Below are 27,388 nucleotides of genomic sequence, written 5' to 3'. Positions count from 1 at the left end.
CTGGAAAGATTCATACACATTTCTTTTTCTTCCTTTTTTATGTGTCAAATGACAAATCAGTAACTACTCACTGATAAAAGAAAGAGGAAAGAAAGGATTTAACAAAACTGGCTAGAGGCCACTTCAGAGTTTCTGCCCTGGCCTGTCTTTGTGGAGTTTATCATTATTCTTGTGCCTACAGATACAGAGAGCTTGAACTCTGTCTCTTTGGATCCTCAAGCGACATGGCAGAATTCACCTTAGCACACCTGCTGTAGTGTGTTTACTTCAGGAGCTAGGGCAGTTGTGAGGCTAATTTGATATTCAGCAAGTCTACATTCGGTTCCCTGCACCCTTGGAGAAGTCTCACTCAACTCACTTAGCATCCTGGTGGTCCGGGTCTGTCTTTAGAAGAGGCATAATCTCACTGAAGAAAAGTTAGTTAGAAAAGTTAGCAATCTGAATTGCTCAGAGATCATGTAACAGCTGTTAATGATTGATGATGCTGAAACTTTCTTGATTAATTATTTTTTCCATCAGAGGTAAAGTTTCCTGTATGGCCAGTTTAAGCTGTTTATTTGAAATTGTTCTTAATTACCTTTTGCAGTTGCATTGGGGTAGTTTGTGGCTCACAGGTGTCCACAGACCCTAGGCTGAATGTGACTGACTTGGGGCCAGTGACACAGTACTGTTTATCTTCCTGATTAAGCCCTTTTCTCAAACAAGGTATGTAGAAGGCAAAGCTGGCATTGGAAAGCAACCCCTGCCCATGTGTATTCTGCATGTTGGCAAGATACTGTTCAGACCATCTACAAGGTCTGTATATGGTTGTAACTTACAGGCTATGCCTATGCTTTTGCTGTCCACTTCACTGCTTTTCTGCTTCCTGAGGCAAAGAACTTTAGTTCTGTGTGACATGAAGGAGAAAGATTATGGAGCGGTTCATATTGAGTGCGCTCAACAGGCATGTGCAGGTCAACCAGGGGATCAGGCCCAGGCAGCATGGGTTCATGAAAGGCAGGTCCTGCTTGACCAACTTGATCTCCTTCTATGACCTGGTGACCTGCCTGGTGGATGAGGGAAAGGCTGTAGATGTCATCTACCTGGACATTAGTAAAGCATTTGACACCATCTCCCATAGTATTCTCCTTAGGAAGCTGGTGGCTCATGGCTTGGACAGGCATACTCTTTGCTGTGTAAAAAACTGGCTGGGTGACTGAGCCCAGAGAGTAGTGGTGAATGGAGTTAAGTCCAGTTGGCAGCCAGTCATGAGTGGTGTTCCCCAGGGCTCTGTTTTGGGGCCAGTCTTGTTTAATATCTTTATCAACGATCTGGATGAGGGGATTGAGTGTGCCCTCAGTAAGTTTGCAGATGACACCAAGTTGGGTGGGAGTGTCGATCTGCTCGAGGGTAGGATGGCCCTGTAGAAGGATCTGGACAGGCTGGACCGATGGGCCGAGGCCAACTGTATGAGGTTTAACAAGGCCAAGTGCTGGGTCCTGCACTTGGGTCACAACAACCCCAGGCAGTGCTACAGGCTTGGGGAAGAGTGGCTGGAAAGCTGCCTGGCCGAAAAGGACCTGGGGGTGCTGGTTGACAGCCAGCTGAACATGAGCCAGCAGTGTGCCCAGGTGGCCAAGAAGGCCAACAGCATCCTGGCTTGTATCAGGAATAGTGTGGCCAGCAGGAGCAGGGAGGTGATTGTCCCCCTGTACTTGGCACTGGTGAGGCCGCACCTGGAATACTGTGTCCAGTTTTGGGCCCCTCAATACAAGAAAGACATTGAGGTGCTGGAGCATGTCCAGAGAAGGGCAGTGAAGCTGGTGAAGGGTCTGGAGCACAGGCCTTATGAGGAGCGGCTGAGGGAACTGGGGTTGTTTAGCCTAGAGAAGAGGAGGCTGAGGGGTGACCTTATCGCTCTCTCCAACTGCCTGAAAGGAGGTTGTAGTGAGGTGGGTGTTGGGCTCTTCTCCCAAGTAAATAGTGATAGGACGAGGGGAAATGGCCTCAAGCTGCACCAGGGGAGTTTTAGATTGGATATTAGGAAAAATTTCTTCATAGAAAGGGTAGTCAAGCATTGGAAGAGGCTGCCCAGAGAGGTGATGGAGTCCCCATCCCTGGAAGTGTTCAAAAAATGGGTAGATGTGGCACTCTGGGACATGGTTTAGTGGGCGTGGTGGTGTTGGGTTGATGATTGGAATGATGATCTTAGAGGCCCTTTCCAATCATAATGATTCCTAGTTTTTACTTTCATCATAAATATTCCAGCCACCGAGGCAGGAAACATGAAATTATTATTCTACCCTTAATTGGTTTAGTGGTGGACTTGGTAATGTTAGGTTAATGGTTGGATTGGATGATCTTAAAGGTCTTTTCTAACCTAAAAGATTCTATGATTCTATGTACATAATAAAAGGAAGTGTGGTACCAGAGGCAAAGTGTAGAGTAGCCAGCCTGACTGGTGTTAGAGCTTAACAACCAGAAACTCCACAACTCAGTAAAAATAAAATAATGCAAGAATTTTATCTTCCCCAGAGCAGTTAGAACTGATACCAGTAATGTCTTAGTGCTGATGTTTACCCTGTAGTGGAGGGAGCATATTCCTGTTGAGCATCACAGTTTTTGTTTGGACTCTTTCCTCTCTGCTTTCTAAACTTCATGAATAGCTGTTTCAAGGTGAAGTAGCAGGTATTTTCTCGTAAACCATCCCACCACATAAAGATGATAGCTGTCAAAGATTTGATACATCGCTGGAGATAACTTACTCTGTTTTCAGATACTCTATTTCCTAAATATAATGATACAGGGTGTTTATGTATTTTAAAACATCTAAAGGTGACCAGTATAAAGTTAGAATTGTCACCCTTACAGGAGATAGTAGGAAATACCACAAATTTTTTTCTTTTACATTTTTATATTTATTACATTGATGTTCTGCAGAACTTACAGATAATCAGTAAGTGTGACAGAAGCTACTAACAATTTTGTTTGGGATCCTAATTCTCCTTTGCATGGAATGGAAACTTTCTATTGTGCCATACTTTCTTGGGGAGAAGGGGTTTATTCTTTAAGGCATCATGACTACTTTGGTTAAAGTCTTTTATAAAGGGCCTGGTCTATTAAAATATACTGAGGAAAGGATAAGAAAGATTACTAGGTGACAGTAATACTTTAAGGGCACATAGTATTGCACAGGATATGGATGCAGGATGAAATAAGAAATTTAGTACATCACTGTTTCATTTGTAATCGTGCTAATATGATTATGTTCTAAGACACACTTTGAAGATACAGCGAAGTTATAATCCATTTATAAGTAAAAATGCTGTTAATACATTGCAGTGCCATTACAATTAGTGCAGCTTTCTTCTTTCTTTAGTAGATTCACATTTCTTCTCTGAAGGAACCACAGAAAACAAAGGAAAGGTTGAAAGATGATTCTGCCAGTGTCCACTTCCTAAAATAAAGAAATGGAAGGGGGAAATCTGTATTTCATTTAGTGCTGTGAGATGTCACCTAATATTGGTATGAGTAAAATGTTCCAAAAGGAAAAACAACTAACATGTGGTTGTCATGTCCCTTGTAAAGTTACAGCTACCTTAAAACATGTCCAAGTTAAAACGCATGCATGCAGAGCTTCTGTGCAGCACAGTCAATTTATGTCTCTTAGCCATGATTTCATGTAAAAGGATGACTATGGCAGTTAACTCCCTGACGTTTCAGCCCTTCCCTCCCTCAAACTCCTCTCATGGTCTGATTTGGTAAAATTCTTATCCAAACAGCTTGTAAAATAATATGGTGAGCTGGAAGGTGCACAAAAGTGGGAGGTGGCATCTGTTATCATCCATAGTACTTACTGATTCTGCCACTAACTCCCCCTGAATATTCCCCTGCCCCAGGTGGGCACTATGCCAGTTTGAGGTCTTCAGTGCTTGGATGGGGGAAGCCCTTCTGCACTTTGACTCCCTGTCTTAGAGGCGAGGCATATCGGTTCCTAGAGAGTTGATGTCTGTGTACCCTGTCACAGTTGCTGAATGAATGGCAAACATCACATCAGCCTGACTTTGTCATGTATTGTTCAAACAATAGAGCTGTAGCTGACATCTGCCTCCCTTTTATTAAAGCCTCTGTTTTTGGAAGCCTACAACAAGAGATTACTGAAATAAAAATCTGGCCCTTAGGAGAGGAGTAACAGGTTGCTTTGTAGAGTCAATTGTATAAGCTCTTTAAAAATCCTGTGCAGAGATCTTATCAGAAGGTTAGCTAATTGAAAACTGTCATGTTTAGACTGTCCTGTGTTGTGCAGACAAGATCTTATTTTTGTGTGTTTATATAATATTGAAAAAGACTCACACATGCACACACACTCGTTCTCCAAGGAGAGCTGTGCTGAGTAAGAGCTTTCCATTGTAATCACATCAGTAAATGAATGTCATCTGTCCTAGAGAACTGGACTGCCCTTTTCAGGAAGGATGCTAACAGCTCATTCTCAATGGCATGCAGTATTAGCTCAGTAGCAGAGTGCTGATTCAATGCATTTACGTATGAGTTCCCTATTATTACTTGTAGAGCAATTACCTTGCCCCTTTTATAAGAATGAAGAGCTCATGATTGTATATTAAAAAATTTTTGCCAAAGAGAAACAAATTCAAACAACATGCCAATAGACTTATCTTTAAGTGCTGTCCAATAATTAGTGAATTTTAAAAAATCTGTGTAAAAAGCAGTGCAAGCTACATTTGGGTGGGTTATTGTTTTTCTGCTTCTTGGTATGGTAAGCAATAAGGATTTGTCTGAGATGCGTAACAAGCTTGCTCTTTCTCTTTCTCTTGTTGCGAACTAAAAGCAAACAGCAACAAAGCGAACTTGCTCTTTTAAAGAAACTTACTGGGAGGAATTTTATTCATGGTTACTGTCTTTGAAACTTCATTAGATGTAATGTTATCCTAATCTCAGCTGCAGTAATGGATAGACAGTGTCTGTATAATTGCTAATTGTAAATGCAATCTACTTTGTGTTAGTGTTTTACTTTGACCCAATGCCATCACACTTCTGTTACATTCCTTGAAGCACAAATAATTATTTATGCTGAACTGCAGTACTGCCAATTTTAACTTTGGCGTGCAGTAAATAGTTTCTCCCAGCAGTGACAGTGCTTATTTAAACAAGCCTCAGTGTACCTGCTTAACAAAATGCTGAGCCAAATTAATTATGGCAGCGTCTGTAATCACATCACTACAGTGATCTGGTTTCCTAGCACCAGGAATACAACACACTTAAGGCCTCCACATCACAGTTGGGATACAGCTACTGCTGTAGCCAAGTTGAGCTTTCTGAACTTGGCAGTTGCCGTTGAGAGAAGCAGAAGATACCCTGGAAGTGGGATTTCTAAGGAGGAGAGAATTCCCAAGGGCCAACAGTTTTCGTACTGGAGTAAGCTGGCATAAAACCCATGTGAATGCCAGAAGGGTGTATGGCATTTGTGTCATAATGAGGAGTTACATCCAGATTTCCTGAATGGTTGTCCACTATCTCAAAGACTAAGTTGCTCTTACTTCACTGTAGCATTTGGGCAGTGGATGGCTGTTGGTATTTCTGCATAATCTGGACCTTAAAAGAGTTCTCCTGCCTTTGATTAATCTGTTTTTAGAGAGGTGCAAACCAGCCACAGCACCTTTTGGTTTCAGGATAAACTGCAAGGACTCACATTTTGAAAACAAAGCTAGCTAAGTGTGAGGCTTTTGTTTTGTTTTGTTTTCCTTTTACCAGCATACTAAGTGGACAATATCACTTGACGTTGCTGACTGTTTTAAAACTTTGTGTAAGGTATGACTTAAGATAACACAAGATAACAAGTCTCTAGCTACTTTTCTGAAACAAATATAACTTTAATGTATTTAGTAATTCTTATTACGTTTCTCTTTTGTGAACTTCAGCCTTCTGGTGAAGCCGTGTAACCATTTAGCATCCTTAGTGTGCCTTGGCAATGTGCACCATAGGTCCACTGAGCTCTGCATCTAGTACCAAGTCATCCTGCCACCACAGTGAGCTTCACAGCCTTCCTCCCATTACCGCCTGGGGTAACTTTGCTCCTGAAGACCTTTGCAGCCACAGCCTGCCTCTCTGTCCTGGTTTAGAGTCACTCAGCAGGAGCAGAGAAAGCAAAGAAGTGCTTTATGCCATGCCAGCAAGATTTTGCTTGTCTGTGTAGGTGAGCTGTTGAAACCTCAGTACAGTTAGCTTTGCTGATATTCAACAAAGCATTCTGGTGGTAAAACAGAGGGGCTGTGTCTTGCTCAGACTACTTGGTGATCAAGCTGCCATTGACTTTAAAGGTGAGGAGCCAGGCCTGAAGCAGTCAGGTGGTTGTTATCCTGTTAAGAAACCTTTTTTGACTTGAAATAGCTTTTTTTTGGCCTTGTTTATACAATTGTCACTTCTGTATCTCCTCAAACTATCCTGAGATATATTTTTTCTCCTAAATGGCATTTGTCATTCTCTGTAACATTTCATACCCTCGTCTTTGTGATTTGTCACCTGTATTTTTGTGGCTTTTCAACTTTTCCAGAGGGACCGAGCATCTGTGCATCACTGGTGATTCATGTTCATTGTCTCTATGTCCCCTTAGTTTTAGTAGCCTTAAATAGCTACTAATGTTGCCAAAATTTTATATGTTAATAATGTGTAATTAGCTGCTCTGGAAAGCACCAAGGATCATAATTTAAAGCAATACGGTCAAAATTATATTTGTGCACATAGTTGCCTTTTGAAGTGGGGCAGTGGGTGGCAGTTTGCCATGCTCATAGATTTTTAAGTCAACAGCTGCTTTCTGAATGCCTCCAGGGTGTCAGTGGGAGCCACTTCCTTGCACAGGGGCAAGACAGTGCTGCTCAGCTGATCCCAGCAAAGCCGCAGCACCCTCTGGCTCGGTAGAGCTGCTTGGCACAGTAGCAAGGGGACTGTAGTAACTTGCTACCAGCGGTAAAGCCTGGTGCAGAAACAGGGAACCACTGCCTTGCCAAAACCAGCGGATGGTGGTGTCTTTCCTCTGTGGGAGGCTGAGTGTCCCACAGAGTTTTTCCAAGTGGAACCCATTGGCTAGCAAGCAAGTTGGGCTCTTGCCTGTGTGTGAAGCTCTCAGCTTCCACTGAGTTTGGCACCATATTCATTCTTCAGCCTCTGCATCTACTGCTGGTAGCAGTGGGATGTTCTTTATGTGAGACAAGTATTTTCATGTCCTCACCCATGAATTTAGTGTCTTTACATGTGGCCCAAATCTGCACAGACTTTCTCTCCTTGAAAGGTAAGGTCAAAGGCAGGATGTTTTTGGAACATCTATTATCTCGCCTGTATTACAGGGAAAGCCAGGGATGCCCACTTTGAACTCCTACTGCATGCCAAAGCAAAACCAATGAGTCCTTGAGACTGTGTTCCTTGAGATCGTGCTTCTCAAAAATCTCTTAAGAAACTACCATACTAAAGTGATTTCTTTAAACTTTTATAGGACTATTAATGCATTTTTATAACATTTTTTTCCACATTTGAATATTTTGGGATCATATGTTTTCATTGCAGAGATTAGTAGGAAAATTCTCTTATTTAAAATTTTATTGCTACTTTATCTAAAAGCATGATGCTTCTATCTCCATCCCCTATGAAAGTAAGAGTCAATAGCATTTTAATATGTATTGCAATGCAGATATTTCAAAACATCGGGGAGACTGCTTCTGGTGGATAATCTCTTGCAGTTATTAAATATTCTGCTCCTTTTAAAATGAATCAGTCCACTGGGTTTTGTGTTCTTTCCAACATACACTTAGTCAGTTTAGCTCATTGTTTAACCTTCACAATTTTTTCAGTAAGTGAATCCAGGTTTGATAATCTGTGAAAATGTGGGAAAAGCATACTAAATCAAGCCTGAGTATTTCTGCAAGTAAAAATTGATAACTAGCACTTGCAGGAAGCTTTTTATGATTAAGTCTTAAATTGCTTTACAGAGGTTAGGGTAAAAAGATGTTCACGGATATTGGTGGATTAGCTGAGTCACAAAGTCATTGTCAGAGCCAGGAGTGCAGCCTTATTTCTTATGACATCATTTTCAGACTGTGAATCTCTCCCTACCGTGTTTTTTCTTTCCAATTTATTGACAAATAGTTAAAAGAACATGGTCTTAGAGCAGTGATGGTTTTAGAGCTAATTGAAGTACTGGGATTAAGACACTTCAGGAGAACCCCAGAACTTGAAAGTGATGGTGATGGTGATGAAAGATGATGACTCACCCAAACAAACAGAGAGCCTTCTCTTGAACAAACTGGTGAGATAAACAGGTGTCTGGGGGCTCCTGAAAACTGCCTGTGTGCTTAGGAGGAAAGGGTGGTCTTGGCAGGGAGTGAACATGATGTCATGCTGCTGCAGAAATGCTCGCAATAGCTGCCTGGCCGCAGGTTGGCTGCTTATAGTTTACAGGGCGTAATGATCAGCTTAAGGCAATTTAAACCTGCCCTGATATTAAAGGGGTGCCCTTGTTCTTCTCACTGTGGGTTGTACTCATCCATTCAGCTCCAGAGACAGTGTGACTCATTTGTACATGAACCCAGTGGAGAAAATTAAGGTTATTTCTCAGTTAGATCAGGTGCTGTCTTCCCATGTGGTTGCTTGTATAGCTCATGTCCCTCATGGCTTTTCATCTGCTTTAGCAGAACCAGGCTGGACCTTTTTCAGGTTTAACAGCGTCCACGCAGTTTTTCAAGTCAAGGGCTTAATCAAACATCCTTCTACAGAGCTTCAGTATTACTTATTACTCCTCTAGGTACTCAGTGATTACATTGTCCTCTTTTTATCCATGGCATTGTTGGGGTTGCTTTCAGTACTGTTTCGGCTTATGCCATGGCCCCGTTGTGAGATCTGTCTATTTTATTTGGACTTACTTTCTGGCTATTAATTGTGAATTTACATTAAAACAGAAATTAGCATCAGTTCATCACCTTTAATGATTTTTTAATTAATGCAAATGTGTCTGTTTCCTCTGTTTAATTATATGTTTAATTTCAAGGTTAGGTAGAACTGACCATACCTAAAATTAACAGTAAGGGAACTTAAAACTGTGTCTAATATCTTCATATGTTAGCATTTGAAAAAGTAATGGTAATAGTTCTGTTCTTATAATGATAAGCAGCATCTGTCTGCAAAGTTTGTTTTTGTCCTGGTTTCAGCTGTGATAGAGTTAATTTTCTTCCTAGTAGCAGGCATAGTGCTGTGTTTTGGATTTAGTAGGAGAAGAATGCTGAGAACACACTGATGTTTTAGTTGTTGCTAAGTATTGCTTATGCTAGTCAAGGACTTTTCAGCTTCCCATGCTCTGCCAGGGGCACAAGAAACTGGGAGGGGGCACAGCCAGAATAGTTGATCTAAACTGACCAAAGGGCTATTCCATACCATATGACATCATGCTCAGTACATAAACGGGCGGGGGTTGGCTGGGGAGCAGAGATCACTGCTTGGGAACTGTCTGGGCATTGGTCGGCAGGTGGTGAGCAATTGCATTATGCATCACTTGCTTTGTATATTATTATTATTAACATCTTTATTATATTGTTATAATTACTACTATTATTTTACTTTACTTTATTTCAATTACTAAACTGTTCTTATCTCAACCCAGGAGTGTTTCTCACTCTTACTCCTCTGATTCTCTCCCCCATCCCATCGGGGCAGGGGGAGTGAGCGAGCGGCTGCGTGGTGCTTAGTTGCTGGCTGGGGTTAAACAAGGACAGTTTTCCAGTCTGTGATGCTGACTGTTGCGGGAGATTCTACCTTCCTTTGCTCTAGAACTGCTTTATTCCTTGAAGTCTTTCATTCCCCTGGCAGTGAAAGCAAATAAACTTGACTCTTCCTGTAGACTGAAGTGAGTAGATGGTATTCACTGGAAATTATGTATCGTGCGTAGAGAAAACCATTGAACTGAAGACCAGATAGAAGAAATGCCTGTGCTCTCTCTCTTTTGTACTCAACACTGGTGAGGCCACACCTCGAATACTGTGTTCAGTTTTGGGCCCCTCAATACAAGAAAGACATTGAGGTGCTGGAGCGTGTCCAGAGAAGGGCAATGAAGCTGGTGAAGGGTCTGGAGCGCAGGTCTTATGAGGAGCGGCTGAGGGAACTGGGGTTGTTTAGCCTGGAGAAAAGGAGGCTGAGGGGAGACCTTATTGCTCTCTACAACTGTCTGAAAGGAGGTTGTAGCAAGGTGGGTGTTGGTCTCTTCTCCCAAGTAACAAGCGATAGGACAAGAGGAAGTGGCCTCAAGTTGCACCAGGGGAGGTTTAGATTGGATACTAGGAAAATTTCTTCACAGAAAAGGTTGTGAAGCATTGGAAGAGGCTGCCCAGGGAAGTGATTGAGTCGCCATCCCCGGAGGTACTTAAAAGATGTGTAGATGTGGTGCTTAGGGACATTGTTTAGTGGTGGACTTGGCAGTGTTAGGATAATGGTTGGACTTGATGATCTTAAAGGTCTTTTCCAACCTAAACGATTCTGTGATTCTATGATTCTATATATACATGTGTATGAAAGCTGAAAGGATCAGTAGACATAAAACTTTGTCCTGGAATACTGACTTATTGCCTGAGTCTACAGCACAGCAATATGCCATCTTTTAAGAAGACAACGACAAAAAGCGATCTTAAGAAGAAGGTTACTCCTACTTATGTCAGCTAATATGTCTGAGGCCTGGTGACCACCATACACTCCTGCTGGCCTCTCTGTGTCTTTCAGGGCAGATGCTGTTAGTATAGGGGGTTAGGCTGGGAAACCGCGTCTGTGCAGCTAACCCTTTCTGGGCTGAGGTTATTTGAATGATTATGCAACTGCAAAGTATCACTTTGCTGGGACAAGTGTTCACATTGGTATAGCAGTATATCATCATGGAAATGCTAGTAAAGCATCTTTGTCTAGTGCACCATAAAGGTTTCAAGAGAAATTCTGTACATCTGCAGAATGATTATGGATCTCGTGGGAGGTATATTATCTCTGCAATGGTGACTATGTATTTTCTGTCTGATCAATCTTTTATTTTTATATTGGTGGAGGGAAGAAAAGAGTATGAAGAGAGAAGTAAAGTCTTCATCTACAAGCACACACTTCCCTTACAAAGTTATTTCACAAAATACCAACCATCCTTCTGCAAGTATATAATTTGGTATATCTTATAATTGGGTCTGGCAGGTGGGATGAAGGGCTGTTCAGGGATTCACACTGCATTGTGAAGACCCAGAGAAATACTGGCAAGTAGAGTGCTTGCCCAGACCATTTTTGCTTCCTGCTTAGAATCTGAGAAGCCAAAATGTAAGCACAAGTGGATATTGGCTAGGCATGAGTAAACTCTGGTTGGAAGATAAAAGAAAGTTCCTAATCTTTTTGTATCCTATGACGGCCTTCCAAGAACAGCCAGGTCAGAGAAAGCTTTCTGCTTTTCAGTTACAGATTTTTCTCTTTATCTTACTTGGTCCCCTGTGATGGTGGGGTGGTTTGTGAGGTTACAGGTTCAAAAGAAGGCAGGAGTGGAAGGAGACAAGTGGGCAAAGCAGCTGCTGCTGGGGAAAAATTGAGGTCCAATTTCAGGGAAAGCACCTGAAACTGTAACGAGAGATGAGCTCTCAAAAAGTAATGAGATTAGAGGTTAGGAGCCAAAGAAGTGCTAACTTTGGGGTCAGGTGCTTTGGGAATGACTCTTGCACAGGTGGGAAGCATGTGGAGGCACAGAGACTGCCTGTTACTATTCTGTATTGAAAGCATGTATGTGCACAGTTGTATTTAAAGGGATTTCTCTTGTTGAATGCTTTCAAGTTAAGCGTAACTACTAATCTTAGATATTAGAAGTAATTGCTATGTAGTGATGAGCACATACCTGAAATTTCCTGTCATTTACAGGGTATTTTACATGTCAGAAGTGGTTAAGTAAGGATTAATATTTCCATTTTGCAGTTATGTGGAGGAGGAAAAGAGTCTGAACTGCGTGCCGTACTGTTTGCTGGTGGTCATAAAGGAAATCTGTGCCAGATCACTAAGAGAACCTGAACCTTCCTGACTTCTTGCCATATGCCAAATCCATTCACTAAACTGTGCTCTGTTTTTCTCTTTTTCCCTTGAAAACTGGATATCGTCAGCTCATCTGATGATAGAAGAGTAGCAGGTGTCCAGTGCAATAAACAAATCAGTAAAAGTAGTAGTAACACTTTGAGATCAGAACCTGATCTTAAACAGCTGAAGCCTAAAAGGAATTTAATCATGATAATGAAAGCTTATTTTTTATCTTTCTATACAACAAGTTTCTTTATGGTAACATTTTGTATTTAACTGTGTGGTTGTCCAAGGCTGAGATATGATTGCTGATTTCAAAGGATACAATGATGATGAAGTCTCTGTTCTACCACAGAGGAAATAAGGAGTTCAGCTGCTTTAGGTCTTCTTCTTGGAGGTTTCCATTTTAGGAAGATTTTGTTTGCTAAAATACAAATTGGAAACCCAGTCAGAAACTTACTTGCGTTCTTAGGCACTTAAATACCTTTAAAATATACCCACAATAGATTTCCTTTGAATGCAGGTCCATGTTTCTCTTTTCCTGTCAAATAAAGTGGTGAAAGGTGCTGTAGTTAGAGAATTTATATGTTTTTCTTTGTCATTGTAGTTGATATTATTGCAGTTTAGAATAGCTTTTAGGTTTGTATAGGCGAATATGCGTAAGTATCAGTATCTTCCTGATCATTATTACGTATCACCCGTTAGTCTAATACGTGGTGTGGTAAGATCAATCAGTAAAACACGAATACAAATGTTGACTCATCTTTTTTTTTTCTCTCTAGGATTACGATGGCTTTTTTGAATCAAAGGAGAGCAACACTGTCTTCTCCTTTCTTGGACTGAAACCTACTTTGGCATCAAAGGTCAGTGTAGTATTGCAGACTTTTCATGGAATTCTTGAAATATTGAGATTGAATTTTCTTTGAACCAAAAGAACAATGTGTGTGTTTGGATGCACCACTGCCTTGATCCATACCTTTTCCGTATTGAATTCATGCTGATAAGGTAATTGAAACTGTTGCCGTGAGAAGCAAAGCATTTTAAATGAAACCAAGCATATACATGGGGGTTAATTTGAGACAGCAGATAAATGAATTTTAAAGAATACATTCTTCTTCACATTATCGATGTAATTTAAAAGCAACTGACTTAATTATAGCAGGAGACAGAACTAGGAACTTAATCACTGGAATATCTGCAGCTTATGTCACCAAAACGTCATCTTACTGGGCCAGCCAGGCATAATGGCTTAACCAGGACAGCACTTATTTATTAGGCATTAATTTATTTTTTTAAATGCCGAAATGCTGGAGCAGTCAGGAGTTATAGCAACTTTCTGGATAAGAATTAAGTTTTAACAAATACATATATACAGGTCAGAACACAAAGCCAGTTAACATCTTTCTGTTGAGGGCAGTATAATAGAGGAGATTTTATTACCATATGGAAGCCTGGACACTTGTTCAAAGAGACTGTACGGTGCACTTTTGGGCAGTAGATCAGATGCAAGAGAGGATTTTTCTTCCCTTGGCCACTGTAGATACAGCTGTGTTTGGTAGCAGTACTGTTTCAGGCCTGGATGGTAGCTGTTAGGTATCTATAGAGTTTGTCTTCTCCCAGGGATTCACTTATTTCTGGACGCCGTGAGGCAGAGGAATAGGAGGGAACCTCAGTAGGGAACTGCAAAAGCAGGTTATTTTGGCAGCCTCGCTTCAAGCTTCATAGCTTGAAGAACTGGTCCTAGGAAAAAGATGATGTCCTACAGCAATCAGAAACAGCAGCTTCTGTGCAGCAATGTTGCTGGGAAGCAACCTGTTGTGGGCCTGGAGGACCGTCTCTATAAACTTGGCCAGATCACTCCTTCAGTCTGGTAGTACTTCAGTGATGCATCCTCAGCTGCTGTGTGGACCAGGGTTAGGAGCACCTTATATGCGAAGGTCATAGACACAGGAGACAAGAATTTATTCATAGCATTAACAATCTTTTTTTTTTTTCTTTTCTTCTAAATAGGAGTCAGAGCCCTAGAAGGCCTATCTGAAGTATCAATAAGCACATCTCCTGGATGAATGACCCTGTTCTTCAGCACACAACAGCTTCCCTAATGGATCACTGTGATAGAGCAAACATGCATCATTAGTAGTAGTCTGCTTGCCATGGGATGGTGCTCTCCAATAATGTGGAGTTAATCACATGTATATGAAACAGGATTAAGGCCAGGCTACTCATCTTCCTTTTTAAAAATACTCATTGTTGATGTTTCACTTTTGTCTTTGGATTGCTTTTGCAACTGGCACTGATGTTCTAACAGACACGTATGTTTGAGAAGAAGGAGTGGAAGTGTAGGGCTTCTGTTGTTTATGGATGTACTTATGTAGTCAGATTCCTTACCTTTTTTAATTCTTGCAACTACTGTAGTTGAAATTAGCTCATCATGATAGTTAAAGTGCTGGTGGTTATTAGAATGTTTGTGCTGGCTATGATCCAGAAGGTAAAAATTGTCAATCTTAAGATCACAGTCTAAGCCAATAACTCCCGTATTTTTTCTCTACATTTATTTTTTGTGATGTTTATGCTAGATCATATTTATTGTAAGAGACATGGGGTGCTAACCTTGTTCATGAAAACTTAATTTGTCTAATGATACACATTGCAACTGGCTGTTTAAAAACAGTTGTTATCATGGAGGAGGTGCCAAAGTGAAATATTTTGACATGGTTCCTGTTCCAAATGTGGGTGAAATCTGCAGGAAAGCATTTGGTGGAAAATACTGGGTAGTTCAGAAGAAGAGGTCTCCGAGCTAATGATAATATTAAGTTATCTCTTAACTGAGGAAGACTTAACACCCAAAGTTGCTGTATAGTTGGATTGTCTTAAAATGACATTTTGCCAAATCCTTGAGTTTACCTTCAATAACACACAGCTCCACCATTAGCCGCCTGAAAGTCAGGGGGATGCTTTGCGAGGCAGGGCTCAGTCCCATAGATGGTTAAACAGCCTACCATGGTCCACACCTAGCTTGCTCAACTGTTGTCCTGCTCATATCCCCAGGTGTGGAAGTGTGGAGGTGCCTCAAAGACAGTGAGAAATCTGAGCGTGTGCTTTGCTGGATGAAGCCACAATGGTCAGCTCAGCTGAGGAACAGGACCCAAGCAAAGGAAGTGGAGATTGTTCCAGTGGGACTGTGTTGATGCACATAGCAGAACTTAGGCCTGTGAGTTGCCAATAACCATTACAAAATGCATTCTAGACAGAAGTCAAATTGCATTATGCATTTTGAATCAAGTCTGGCTATGAAAATAACAGCTATGCTGTAACGTAGCTTTTACTCAAGTGATTTCATAATGACAGGGTAGTGCCATTCCAATAAATGTCCTTATGTCTTTGGGTAAGTGAAAGACAACCATTGTATGGGAAACCTGCTTTGCAATCACAGCATCACTCAGGCTGTGTGGCTTGAAGGAAGCCAAACTTGTAAAAAGTGTCAGAAAGCAACCCTGTGCAACAAATCACATGTTCTGTTAAAATCAGTAACCATGGTATCCGAGACATGTTAGTTGGAAGGGACAACTGGATGTCGTCTGGTCCAGCACCATCAAAATCAGGGCTGACATGAACACTAGCTCAGATCAGATATGGGTTTGTCTAGCAGAATGTTAAAAATATCCAAAGATGAAGAACTCATAACCCTCTAGGTAACCTGTGCCAGTGCTGCAGTACAGTCCTAGTGAAAACCTTCTTTTAATGTCCAGCCTCAACTCCTAGGCTGTAATTTGTGGCTGTTGCCTTTGTTACGTTTTCTGGCACTCACAGGGAGAGATTGGCACCATCCTTTTTGTAACTGCCCTCAAGATAGTTGTAGGCTACCATTAGATCACCTCTTAGCTTTCTTCTTACCAGACTAAACAAACGTGGCTTCCTCAGCCTGTCTTCACAGGCTGTGTGCTTTAGGCCCCTGGCTGCTTTGCTTTGGTGGAGGGTTACTCTTTCCAGTTTGTTCACATCCCTCTTGAACTGGAGAAGGTCCCAAAACAGTATTTTAGATGTGGCCTCATTGGTGCCGAGTAGAGGGGGTAATAACATTCCTCAGCCTGCAGGCCACACTTCTTCTGAAGTAGTGCACTGCATGCTTTCCCCTGTTTGCAGTGAGTACATTGCAGGCTTATGATCAACCTGGCATTCACTAAAATCCCCAGGTCCCTTCAGCAGGGATATTACTCTGTCAGCTGCTTCCCAGCCCGTACTGATGCTTAGCCACCACCAGGGGCAGAACTTTCTACTTGTCCTTGTCAAACTTCATGAGGTTTCTCTTAGCCCAGTCCTCAAGGTTATTGAGATGCCACTGGACTGAAGCTCTGCCAGCTGTTACCAACCACTGAAACAGGTTCAGGTGTCATTCACAGATTTGCTGAGGGTGCACACCAGGTCATCATCCCAAGTCCCCGCTGAAGACACTGAACAAAAGGAGAACTGTAGCCTTTCAGATTTTGGCCAATAGCTTACTCGCGACTACGGAGGTATGACATGAACAATGTTTGTGACTACAAGTCACTGGAGTAAAGAACAGATTACCTTCCTGTTCGTGTTGTCTCAGCTACAAACTGCTTACAGCTGTGTGGCTTTTCCCTCTAGTACAAAGGCAAGAAAACTTTAAAAAAGGAGATGTTGAAGGAGTCCATCCATAAATCAGTTTATCTTTGGATCCCCTGGTGCCTCCTCAGCTCTGTTAAAGGGCTAGATGGAGCAAGAGCACACACACATTTCAAGTCCATGGTTGTATTTACTGGTCAAAATCTTAGCTACAGCACCTTCTCTAGAGGAATCCTGAATGGAAGTTGATAACATGCATATACATATATGTATATATATGTACATGTATGTATATATACATACATGTGTGTGCATTTTTAAGAATTATGTTGTCTGTGGTAAGTTATTGTGTTGTCTGTGGTAAGTTATTGTGACATTCTTGTCATCAATCCCATATTTTCATGAGACTTGAATCACACTATAGAAGGGAATGTGACACGAGGTGGAGCTGTACATTGTTAACTTCACCAAGTTCAACATAACTATTCCTAAAAAAAAAGTTAGAGGAAAATATTTAACTTTGCAAATGAATACACATATAAATTTACATAATTACACAGCTGATTACAGAGAAGCCATCCTGGATTTATTAGGTACTTGATATATTGCAAACTTTGAGAACTGCCTGAGGTCCCAGTTTTGAAAAACTTACCTGTGTGTAAGTATATACACATGAGTAATCCTGAGTGAAATCCCAGGCTTACTGATGTGAAAGGCAAAACCACACTGATTTCTCCAGGGGTGAAATTAGTTTCACAAAACTCCTCTTGAATTTTGATAATTGTAGAATAGAAGCCTCCCATTCAGTGGAGAGCTAGTCCTGTTACGGCTGTTAGGTACACCTAGCTTATTTCAGAGCACGCATCTGGGCATAATCAGTTGTATGGAGGACAACACTAGCTCCAAAGATATCCTGCTTGCTTGTATGGATTGGCAGTGTAAGTCCCTCAGAATATGTGCTTTTGAATTATAGGTGGCTAGTTTAAAAAAAAAAGTATATATGTTGCTTGAATGTGAATTTGGTCTGTTGTGTGACAGCCTTATTTTTCTAATTAAAGCAAGTAGAGTTCTAGTTTGTTACACAAGATGATCTGGAATTTTTTAAATCAGTTTTGTAATAATGAAATGTAACTATCAGGTAACTGAAAAGATCTGTGGAAACTAGAGCCATTTATTGAAAGAAATAGCAAATTCTTAGTTCTGTTTAAAATACTTGCATATAAAGGTATGCTTGAGAACCAAATGATCCCAATTTTTAGCTAATACTTGTAACTACCCCACTTTTTAAAAAGGGAGAGCAGTGTGAATTAAACTGTAAATCTTTGTACCAAGCTGAAGTTGCTGTGTGGGCTGACGTGCACACGCACATTCACTGTATCAGTGGCTTTAATAGAGGTGTTTTTGTTTGTGCCACACACTACTGGATAGTGCCTTGCCAGAAAGAGGACTGTTTCTGTTGGGTCTTCTTAGATGGGCTTAAACTTTGAACTGAGAAAGGGGTAGTTTCTATATAGCTATTTTTCTAATAATGCAGTAAATTGATTTTGAGGCCTGAGTCAAAAGACACATGCTTTGTAAGGTTGAAACAGTTTTTGATGAGTCTTCTGAACTCTTGATTTTTCTTAGTATGGCTTTCTCTTTTTTTTTCTTTTCCTTTTTGTTGACTGTCTAGAATCAAATCTTCCAAGGGAAGTGGACCTGGAGTGAAGCCCCTAAATCCATGCTTATGCTTTAAAATAACTATCTGATTCAAGTGTTGAGCAGCCCAAGTGCTACCACTGAAATGAAGAGGAGCTAACAAGCTCTCAGTGGATTTCTTGGTTGTCCCTCCCTGCCCTGTCCCCCCCATCAGGCCATTTATTTAGGGAGTCCATTTCTGGGAATACCATGATTCAGAAGTAGGATCCTGAGATTTTAGGCAGTGCCCTCTGGCACTTCACAGGAGTGCAAGAGTGGGGTCATCACCAGGAAAGTGCCCAATCCCGTTAGTCTTCAGTGACTTGTCCGCTGATTTCACTAGATCTTGGTACGAGCAGTGGGAGGAAGAAGGAGCCCCGCGTGTTTGCCCCGCACAGAGAGCGGGAGTGGAAGGCACGGTGCAGAATGGCCCATGGCTTGTTGATGGCACCCTGAGCAGCGGCCCTCACAGGGCCCCTTGGCTGGCAGCACCGTGTGTGAAACCACACAGCGCTGCTCTCCAGCGGGACTCCACCTGCATCATGGCCTATCCTTCACCCTAAGGAATTTGGGAGGGGAAATGGAGAACAGCTTCTTGAGAGCAGTCCTTCAGCCAGGGCAGATCCGTCTTACTCCCTTCTTCCTATTCTTTACCTCTTCCTAATGTGCTTCGTCTTGTCCTGTGTAGACCTACCTGTGTGCAAAGTTTCCACTCCCGACCATTTGTAACATCCCTGTGAGGTCACAAACGCAGAGCTGGTGTTCACCTTTGCGGCGTCAGTGTTTCGTAACTCAGTGGGGGAGGGAGCACGTTGCATCCTAGGCTGTGTACACATGGAGTTTTAAATTATATATTAAAATCGTGTTCATCTAATAAAAAATGCAATTTAAAAAAGACATTTGAACTGTATTGTATGTGCCAAAGAAAATAATGAAAAACTACGAGTCTTTATCCTTGCTGCAGCTCCCTCTGGTGACAGCCTGGTGTGGTGGGCAGCCTCCACAGATGAAAGAGCGCCACAAAGCTCTTCGCCTGGGATGGGGGAGCCTGATTCTGTAAGATGCTAAGCACTTCTGATCCCTGTTGACTCAGCGGGAATTGCAATGTGCAAAGTACCTGCTGGGTTAGGGGCTAGGTCCTCCCCAGGTAAATAGCAGTAAAGAAAAAAAAGAAAGGGATGATTTCTTGTTGTCCATTTTTGCGCTTGGGTTAGTTGATAAATACCATGGAAATAAAGGACAGATCCTCTGGAGTGGCTTGGGCAGTGGGGCCAGGGAGTTTTCACGTGCTGACATTCTGCTCCTAGGGCTAGAATATTAAGCACTGCTTTTTCTTGTCTGAAAGGAATGTGAGTTCCTGTTTTGCCTATTTACTTTGCTAGTCCTTATTTAAATATGTTTTACATGGTTGAGTGACTGACCAAAGGAACAGGTTTGCATTATTGTAGTCCTCCCTTGATTCTCAGTCTAGTATGTAGTTTTTAATACCTTATTGTTCCTGTCTGAAACTTGCCCATTATCTCCAATGTGAACACTGCTATGAAAACTCTACCTGTTTGTGGCTTCTTCTGCACCCTGGAGCGAGGTTCTGTGCTACCTGCTCTAAGACAGGACGAGTAAAAGAGAGACGGGTGGGGAATGCAAGCCTTAAATGCCTGAAATGAGATCCTCAGCTGATGCAGGATCAGTAGCACCTCTCTGAAGTGAGCGGAGCTGTAGCAGCTCAGCTGTTGTGTCACGGTGGGTAGAAGCAGCCAGATTTCTCTGCAGGGGTGGGCAGAAAGTTCTTGATTTCCAGAGAGGAAGATGAAGAGATGTTCTGTATCACTTTGCTCGTGTAGCATCACCGCCTGCGCTCCATGTGTAAACCTGTGGCACTCCTACATGGCTGCCAGAGAATACACTGAAGGCAGTCAGTGGGCAGAGGTCACGCAATGTGGGATGCTTTGCCACTAGCTGTCATCTTCCCACGTGTCCCCAGCTCTGTGTGTGCTCTCTGTGCCAGGGGAGCATCAGCGGGCGAAAGTACTTAAAAACTCTTCTCTGTGTTTGCACATCTCTGTCTACATCTCCTTGTACCTACCCCAGACCAATCTGCCTGGGCTGTGAGAAGGTTCTCCTGAACTGGCACATTCACTTGATTTGCTTTTTAGGTGCCAGAAGGACTTTGCTTTTCATACCATAGACTTACCGAGCTGTTGCTGAAGGTACCCTCACGCTCTCATCTGAAGTAACCTCCCTCAGGCTGCATGGTGCAGCACAGGCGAGTGGTGGTTCCGGGTGCAAGTCCTCCATACATTGATTACTTTAAAGGTGCCCATTGCATGTAATTCAATCCCCTGATGAATTTGGGAAACATTTGAAAATTAGAGGATTTAGGAACTAGCACCCTAAAGAAAAGGTCAGCTGCAGCCTCGAAAAATTGTGCTTAGAAGGCAAGAAAGAAAGTGTTAGATTCTGACATGGAAAAAGGGAGTTCGGAAGCAGAGTCCTTGAGAAATGTGTGCCAATCCCTAGCTGCTTGGTTGCCCCATCCAGTTTAGCTGTCCACAGTATGTACATCTACAGTTGGGAGAGGCACCTCGTGCTCTCCAGGGAAAGCACACGCTTCTGGCCATGATTTACTTCCTCCCAGGGCAATATTCAAAAGTCAAATGAATTGTGTCTTAAAAATAATGCCACCTCTCCCCTCTAGAGGAGCTGAGATGCGAAGCCAGCCTAGTTAGGCGCAGTAGGGGGAATTCCTTCCTTTGTGTCTGGGGAAGCAGGCAGACCCCTGAATGCCCCATCCCTCTCCCCGCACTCCAGGATGTCCCCAGTGGGGTCACCCTGTAAGGGAGAGAGCCCTTAGGTGGTGCTGCTGCCATCCTCGGAAGACGCCTCACGTCATGCAGCAGCCCTGCATCTACCTGGGGATGCTTCCTGCTCCCTGCTGCTTGAGAGAGAAGGTATGTTTCACATAACGGGAATAAACAGCACAACGTTTCGGTGCCTTTTGAGTCCCAAAGATTGTACGCCTCTTCCAGGTCCGGGTGCCATCTCCCTTAACTGTGCTGCACAGCAAACTGCGCTTACCTTTTCTTTGCACCTCTTTGGAGATCAAGAGAAATTCCACTGAAATTGGTCAACATTAAGAGGTGTAAACCAGGAATTGAGCCTACATGTCTCTGCATTACAGCATCTTCCATAAGTAAATTTGGCAGAATAAGTTATTCTGCTGGGAGCCAACAGAAAAAAAACCAGTAGTAGCTTGGGGTTTTGCCTCATTTCTTTAGGTGAGGCACTTCGAGGATCAGCGAGGTTTTGCAGACACCTCACTGTGAAGTGCCAGAGCTGAGAGCATAGCAGGACTTCCAGCCCCAGCTGCCAAACAAAAGCCGTGGCTGCTTTTCCCTCTGCCTCCCAAAGGGACCGACCCACCGCTGGCTGCACCTACACACGAGGGATTCGTTTCCCCAATGTGCGACTGAAGGAGTAAGAAGCAGATCAGCGCTGGCAGGGAGAGAAACCTGCAGAGGGTGATCAGGTGCCCGTGGGCAAGGTCAGGTGAAGAGCGTGGGGAGAGCAGGTCAGGTTTGCTGAAGATAACAGCCCAGCTCTGTCCCAGCCCGCTCCTCCAGCTGCTGCTACCCATCCTGCCTCTTCCTTAAATACTTCCAGCTCAAACCTTCCCAGTAGCAAAAGGGTAATTATAAGTTTTGACAGCTTTTGCATGCATTTCCAAGATAACTTCAGCTAATTTTCTCTCTTCCCTGCAAATTCCTGTGCCAACTTCTTTTCCACAGGGCAAAGCTGCAAGGACAGCACACGCAGCACTGGAGGTGGTGTGGGCGCAGCCGCCGCCGGGCTCTTGGTCTCGCAGCACATGAACACTGGCCTGTCCTCCTTTTGTTTGCAAAATCCATCCCACGGAGTCTGCAGCCAGGGGTCAAGTGGCACTATCATCTCTTCCCTACTTCTTTTTTCTTTAGCTTCTCTTAATTTTACGGTTTTATATCCTTAATGGAGGGAGGAGGGAATAATGTAGGTGTGAAGAGGAGAGGTAGATGATGTACTGACCAGCCTTTCAGACGTGAGAACTAAGAAAGCTGAATCACTCTTAAGCGTGATATAAGCAGTGTGCTAATGTGTTCAAATGCATAACTTCTATCATTTAATTATAAATTGTCTAATTAAAGCTGTACCTGGAGAGGAGTCCAGTTCTTTCTGCCTCAGCTTCCTTTGCTAACATACCCATATTGTCCTCTTTTAGCTATCGCCTATTGACTGTCTCTGCTGGGAATGGCCCTTGCAAAGCCCTTCGGTGATGTCACCTGTCTGCAGCAGTGACATGGCCATATGTCATCTCCAGAAGACGGGAAATCTGCTTGCTGAGCTGGCTGTAGCCCCCTGAGCGCTGCCCCAGCCGGCGCTGCGACCCATGAAGGCTGGGTGTCCTGCCGCTGTCCCGCTGTGCTGCACCCCATAATGGCTGATAATGGCTTTCACTGCTGACCCCCGAGCTAATGGTCTTCCTACTATGAGTCTTTTATAATTGTTGGCACTGCCGGTGTAATTTTCCTTCAACACATTTTCTTCTCTGGGTTTTCATAGCTTTAAAATTTTCTGGTTTTCTTCCTGGTTTTGTTGGATATGCTTTCTCTTTTAGATGTCTTCTGTGAGTGGCATAAATTTGAGTTTAAGCCATGAGAGAGCTTTTACGTTAGGACAGCTATACAGCATTGCTGTGAAAAACGCTCTTGAGTCATTAAGGTAAATTGCTGTAGCATCAGTACTGCTCCAGCCGGGCTATAATACTTAAGCCCTAAGTGGCCATTTCATGTCCTTTGGAGCAGTCTCACTCTGAGCAAAGTGTGGGTATCCATCAAACCCACTTACACCTACAGAAACCGACAGAGGTGATGGCATTTTAGTGTAACAAAATTTCATGGTCTGCATTAAATAGTCAACCTAGAGGAGATCTCTCGGGTTACAGAGCCAAATCCTCTGCCATTTCTGTTGTCAGAGTCTGTTTCATAAAACTGCCCAACTCCAGCTGAAAGCACTAAACTAGGTCTGGGTTGATATTTTTTCCCTGTGTTTTTTTGGCTCTGCTATGCCAGTTGGAAGTTTGTCTCAAAATCCCACTTCTCTTGCACTAAAAAATAAACCTTCTTCCAAATTCCAGCTGATATTTATTCATGGCCAGCTTATTGCCATCACCCTCATAGTCCTTTCATTTAAATAAGTCTCCCTCTCAGGGATTACGTGTCGTGTGTACTTACACAGTAGTTTCCTCTACTGCCTTAGCTACATTTTTGTCAGGCAGAAGTGGCTGAGCCAGTGCAGAGTTTGGTTCTGCTGCTGGTGCCACTGATGTCCAGGGACAACTGAGATCCCTGGGATGAGATCACCCCTACACGATAGCATGGAGTAACTCCATGAAGCAAGTCCAGAAAGAGCTCTCTAATTGCTTCAGCTAGCAGAATTCGTAATTTAGAGGTGTAATGAAGACAGAGATGATCCTGGTACTTGCTTTCAGCGTCTTGGCAGAAGTCTCGCCATTTAACAGTTTCTCATTTTAGCCCTGACTGAGCTATTGCTCCAGTTTAACATATTTCCTGGGCATATTGCGTGGGCAGATGAAAGAACTGTGCTTGCTAAATACATGAATTAAACATTCTCTTGACAGACTTTAACCTTCGATTAATTCAAAGGTGTCAGAAAAACTGATAGCCAGGGATGTGCTCCTTGAACTTACACTGGCTGCAGGAGTGAAATACAGATCTTGGAAAGACCATGAGTAGCCAGCCATCTTTTTAAAATTTATTTCAGTTTAATATATAGACATATAAATCAAAAAACTTGGTAAAGGTGGATCCTAATTCCCCACTAATTCGATCAAGGAACATGACTCTCCATGGCAGACAGCAGTTACTCCAGCATAAAAACCTGTACGTGAGGGGCCTGAGACCTGTTGCGGTCGTGGCTTTGCGTGTGCTGTGGTGAGGGGGAGAAGGGCAATGGCCACTTTTCCCTGAGCATGTACACAATCTGTCTCCTGCCTTTCAGCAGCCAAATGCTGCCTGCTGTGGCTGCATGGGGCTCAGGTTCTCCCCCTTCCTGCTCCTCCGCCAGCTCTCGCTGCTGCCTCTCCTGCACCTCCCAGCGCAGTCCTGCTGCCTGGCTTTCCTGCACATCAAGCCAAAATCGTTGTGTTTTCCCCCCAAATCACTCTTGTGGTGTTTGCTCCAACCTGCTCCCTGCACGCATCCCTCAGCAGGCTCCCACAACTGAATCCTCCCCCGTTGTCATACCATCCTAGCTGGACTTCCAGCACATTTATCAGTGTATTTTCCAGTCTTCTCACTTTACACCTTGTCATGTCTTCAAATACAACCTCCGTGCTGGTGGCCTCTTCCCTTTTCTACCTTCCCCAAATTCATGTCAGTCTCCCTGCCTTGCGCCACCAGCTGAGAGGTTATGAAGGTACGTGAGATATTTTGGGATCTTTGATAAGGGGAGGTGTAACAAACACCTTGATTATCTTCTTCCCAGGGTAATCAATTGCCATTACAAAGCACCACCCATCAGAAACCACCTCTCACTGTGTTAGCCAAAACCCCACAGAGCAGGTGCATCACTGCCCCAAGGGGTGCTATGGAGTTTATGCTCTCCAAACCCCAATGGGACAGATGCTCTTATGGTTAATAATAATAAGAAAAACAGTGATCTATATGTCCTGAAACCACTGAGAATAAAGCATGAAATGGTGACTACTTCAGCAGTTTTTCCCAGCTAATGACTGGGGAGATTTTTGATCCCTGTAACTTCACAGGATCTTCTTTACCATTAAGACCTGCTCAACATCCTCTCAGGGTTACATACGACCTAAAGTTTAAATTAATCTGTCTTCAGGGGAGGTGATGGTTGAAACTAGAAATACATTCCAGGTTTTCTTAGCTTCCTCTATCCTATCCAACTGTGCATCACGATATCTGTTTCTTAGCCATGTCTTCAACCGATTAGAAATGACAGTCCTTATGAAAGATCCTCTTACAGAGACTTAACACTGTAGGGGATCAATAAAGGCAGACTAAATGATGATTGCACCTTCTTGAAGACCTTTTTGACATCCTGGGGGAATAAAAAGAGGGGAGGGATGAAGAGAGGGTGAAGTTAGAGAATGAGGTCTCTAGCGAATATGGTCTTCACATTGTGCTGACTGAAGATCTTCATATTAGAGATCTTTACAAAAATGTTGTCTACTTCCTTTGTAGAATAAAATGATGGAAAACAAGCCCATGCAATAAATAAATGAATTATTTTTCACAATAAATAAATAAATGAATTCGTTTTCACAACCTCAAAGAGAGTAGGTACCTTGACCATTTTTTTGTGCACTTTCACCCACCTCATTTTTCACTGAGAAAGGCTCTGATGGAAAATTCTTTTAGTAGCAGCTCCACTAATGGTACGTTCACCTTCATATGAATTAGCATAGCAAGTTGTTGAATAGCCTTTTGTTTCTCCTGCACCTCCTTATCTATCTGTTGTCGCAAATCCTCCTGTAACACCGTCAGCACTCGCTGGCATGGCTTTCCCCATCCTGATCGGGGGCTGCAGCAATCCTCCTCTGCTCATGTCTGAGGAGAGCATACCAGCTTTGGGAAAGCACCCCTGTGTTAGCTTGGTGATTTGGATGGCCTGGTCCTACCAGTGCGTAGCAAGAAACCATTTTACCAATGATTGGTAACCCACAGGAAAATTGGAGACTGGCCTTTTCAAAAAATCAGGTCACAGATTTGCATCTCAGCTTGGTTTGGAGGACAATCTCCTTTGGTGCTGCCACAAAGGGGCAGTTCCATCATGGAGACAATGAAGCCAGGGAAGGGGAAGGAGGGAAGGGTCTGGCCCAGCCATGTTGGGGTGTGGGTGGGAGAGGGGAGTTGGGATGTGCTGGCTGCCACTGACATCTAGAGGACAGCACGGACAGAATGTGTACTGTAAAGCTTGATAAAGTGACCAAACCTGGGCATGACGAGGCTTCCTTTGCCCTGGCACCGCTCACGGGCACAGCAATGCTTGCAGCTGAAACTCGCTGGCTTTCCAAACCGATGCTTGGGCTGTCTTTAAGCATTTTACCCAGTTTGGATACTGTCATTGCATATTTTAGTGTCAGTGAGACACCAGCACTGCTGTCTGCTGCAGGGGCCTTCTCATCTTCCTCTCCCCAGCAAACACACAAAATTTGAGCCTGACCAAATCATGCGGTACTGCTGGACAATTCCTAACAGGGAACACGCTGGCAACTCTGCAGGCTGCCAGCACCCACCATGACTGTGAAGCCCATAGGCTTTACCCAACTGGGTGAAGGAGGCCAGGTGCCAGCAGAGCCCAGTGGCTCTGACACTGGTGTCGGTGGGCGCATGCTTGGCACCCTGTGCAGAGCAAGGTGTTGGCAGGAGGCTGTGGGGTGCTGCCGGGCGCCGTGCAGTATAAGCCCTGCTACAAGGTACATCTGCCACCCTGCTGCACCAGGGCTGGGGGCTGGATGGGGCCCCTCTGGTTGGGGGAGCAACCAGGAGCATCACGAGATCCTGTTGTCATCCATTTGTATTATGAATATTTTATGCCTGCCTATAAAGAATATGTTGTTCAAGCCCTCGTTAATGCAAGGTAAGCCAGCTTTTTAAATTAAAGAAAATAAGTAGGGAGGCTCCTAGGAAATTAGTTTTAATTTGAGAGACATATTTTCACAGTAGGCTCCTCTTCCTGGCACAGCTAAAGAGGATGAAGATGAAAGTTCTTATAGACAGGCCACCTTCTCTGTGTCTTTCTTCCGGCACCAAGCTTTTGCAGATGTAGAAAACAACTGAAGAGGCTGAAACAGCAATTCATACCATTTCTGGAAAGCTTTAGTGGGATGATTTTTAACTGTTTGCAGTTCTTTGGGCTGGGCTGGTTCCTTTTGCCCCAGGAAGCGATCAGTAATCACTTCAAGCCAAGGAGCTGCTTCTTCCTCTCAGGGTGCCTGAGCAGGTGCACAGAAGCTCATTGCCCTGCTTAGACCATACCAAAATGGCACTTA

At 43.3% G+C, this 27,388-nt stretch overlaps 1 protein-coding gene across 1 annotated transcript in view; it reads left to right on the top strand.

Annotated features, from left to right (window-relative positions):
• Positions 1 to 19,458, top strand: part of SH3BGRL2 (SH3 domain binding glutamate rich protein like 2) — a 52,455-nt gene extending 32,997 nt beyond the window's left edge. Inside the window, exons 3-4 of the mRNA XM_075707948.1 lie at positions 12,837 to 12,917; positions 14,065 to 19,458. Coding sequence (XP_075564063.1) covers positions 12,837 to 12,917; positions 14,065 to 14,079 — 96 coding nt within the window. The 3' untranslated portion in view covers positions 14,080 to 19,458. The remainder of the gene's footprint in view (positions 1 to 12,836; positions 12,918 to 14,064) is intronic.
• Positions 19,459 to 27,388: the final 7,930 nt, after the last annotated feature.

Source organism: Pelecanus crispus, chromosome 3 (assembly GCF_030463565.1).
Source record: "Pelecanus crispus isolate bPelCri1 chromosome 3, bPelCri1.pri, whole genome shotgun sequence".
NCBI classification, from domain to species: Eukaryota; Metazoa; Chordata; class Aves; order Pelecaniformes; family Pelecanidae; genus Pelecanus; species Pelecanus crispus.
This window is presented reverse-complemented; position numbering and strand designations above follow the sequence as displayed.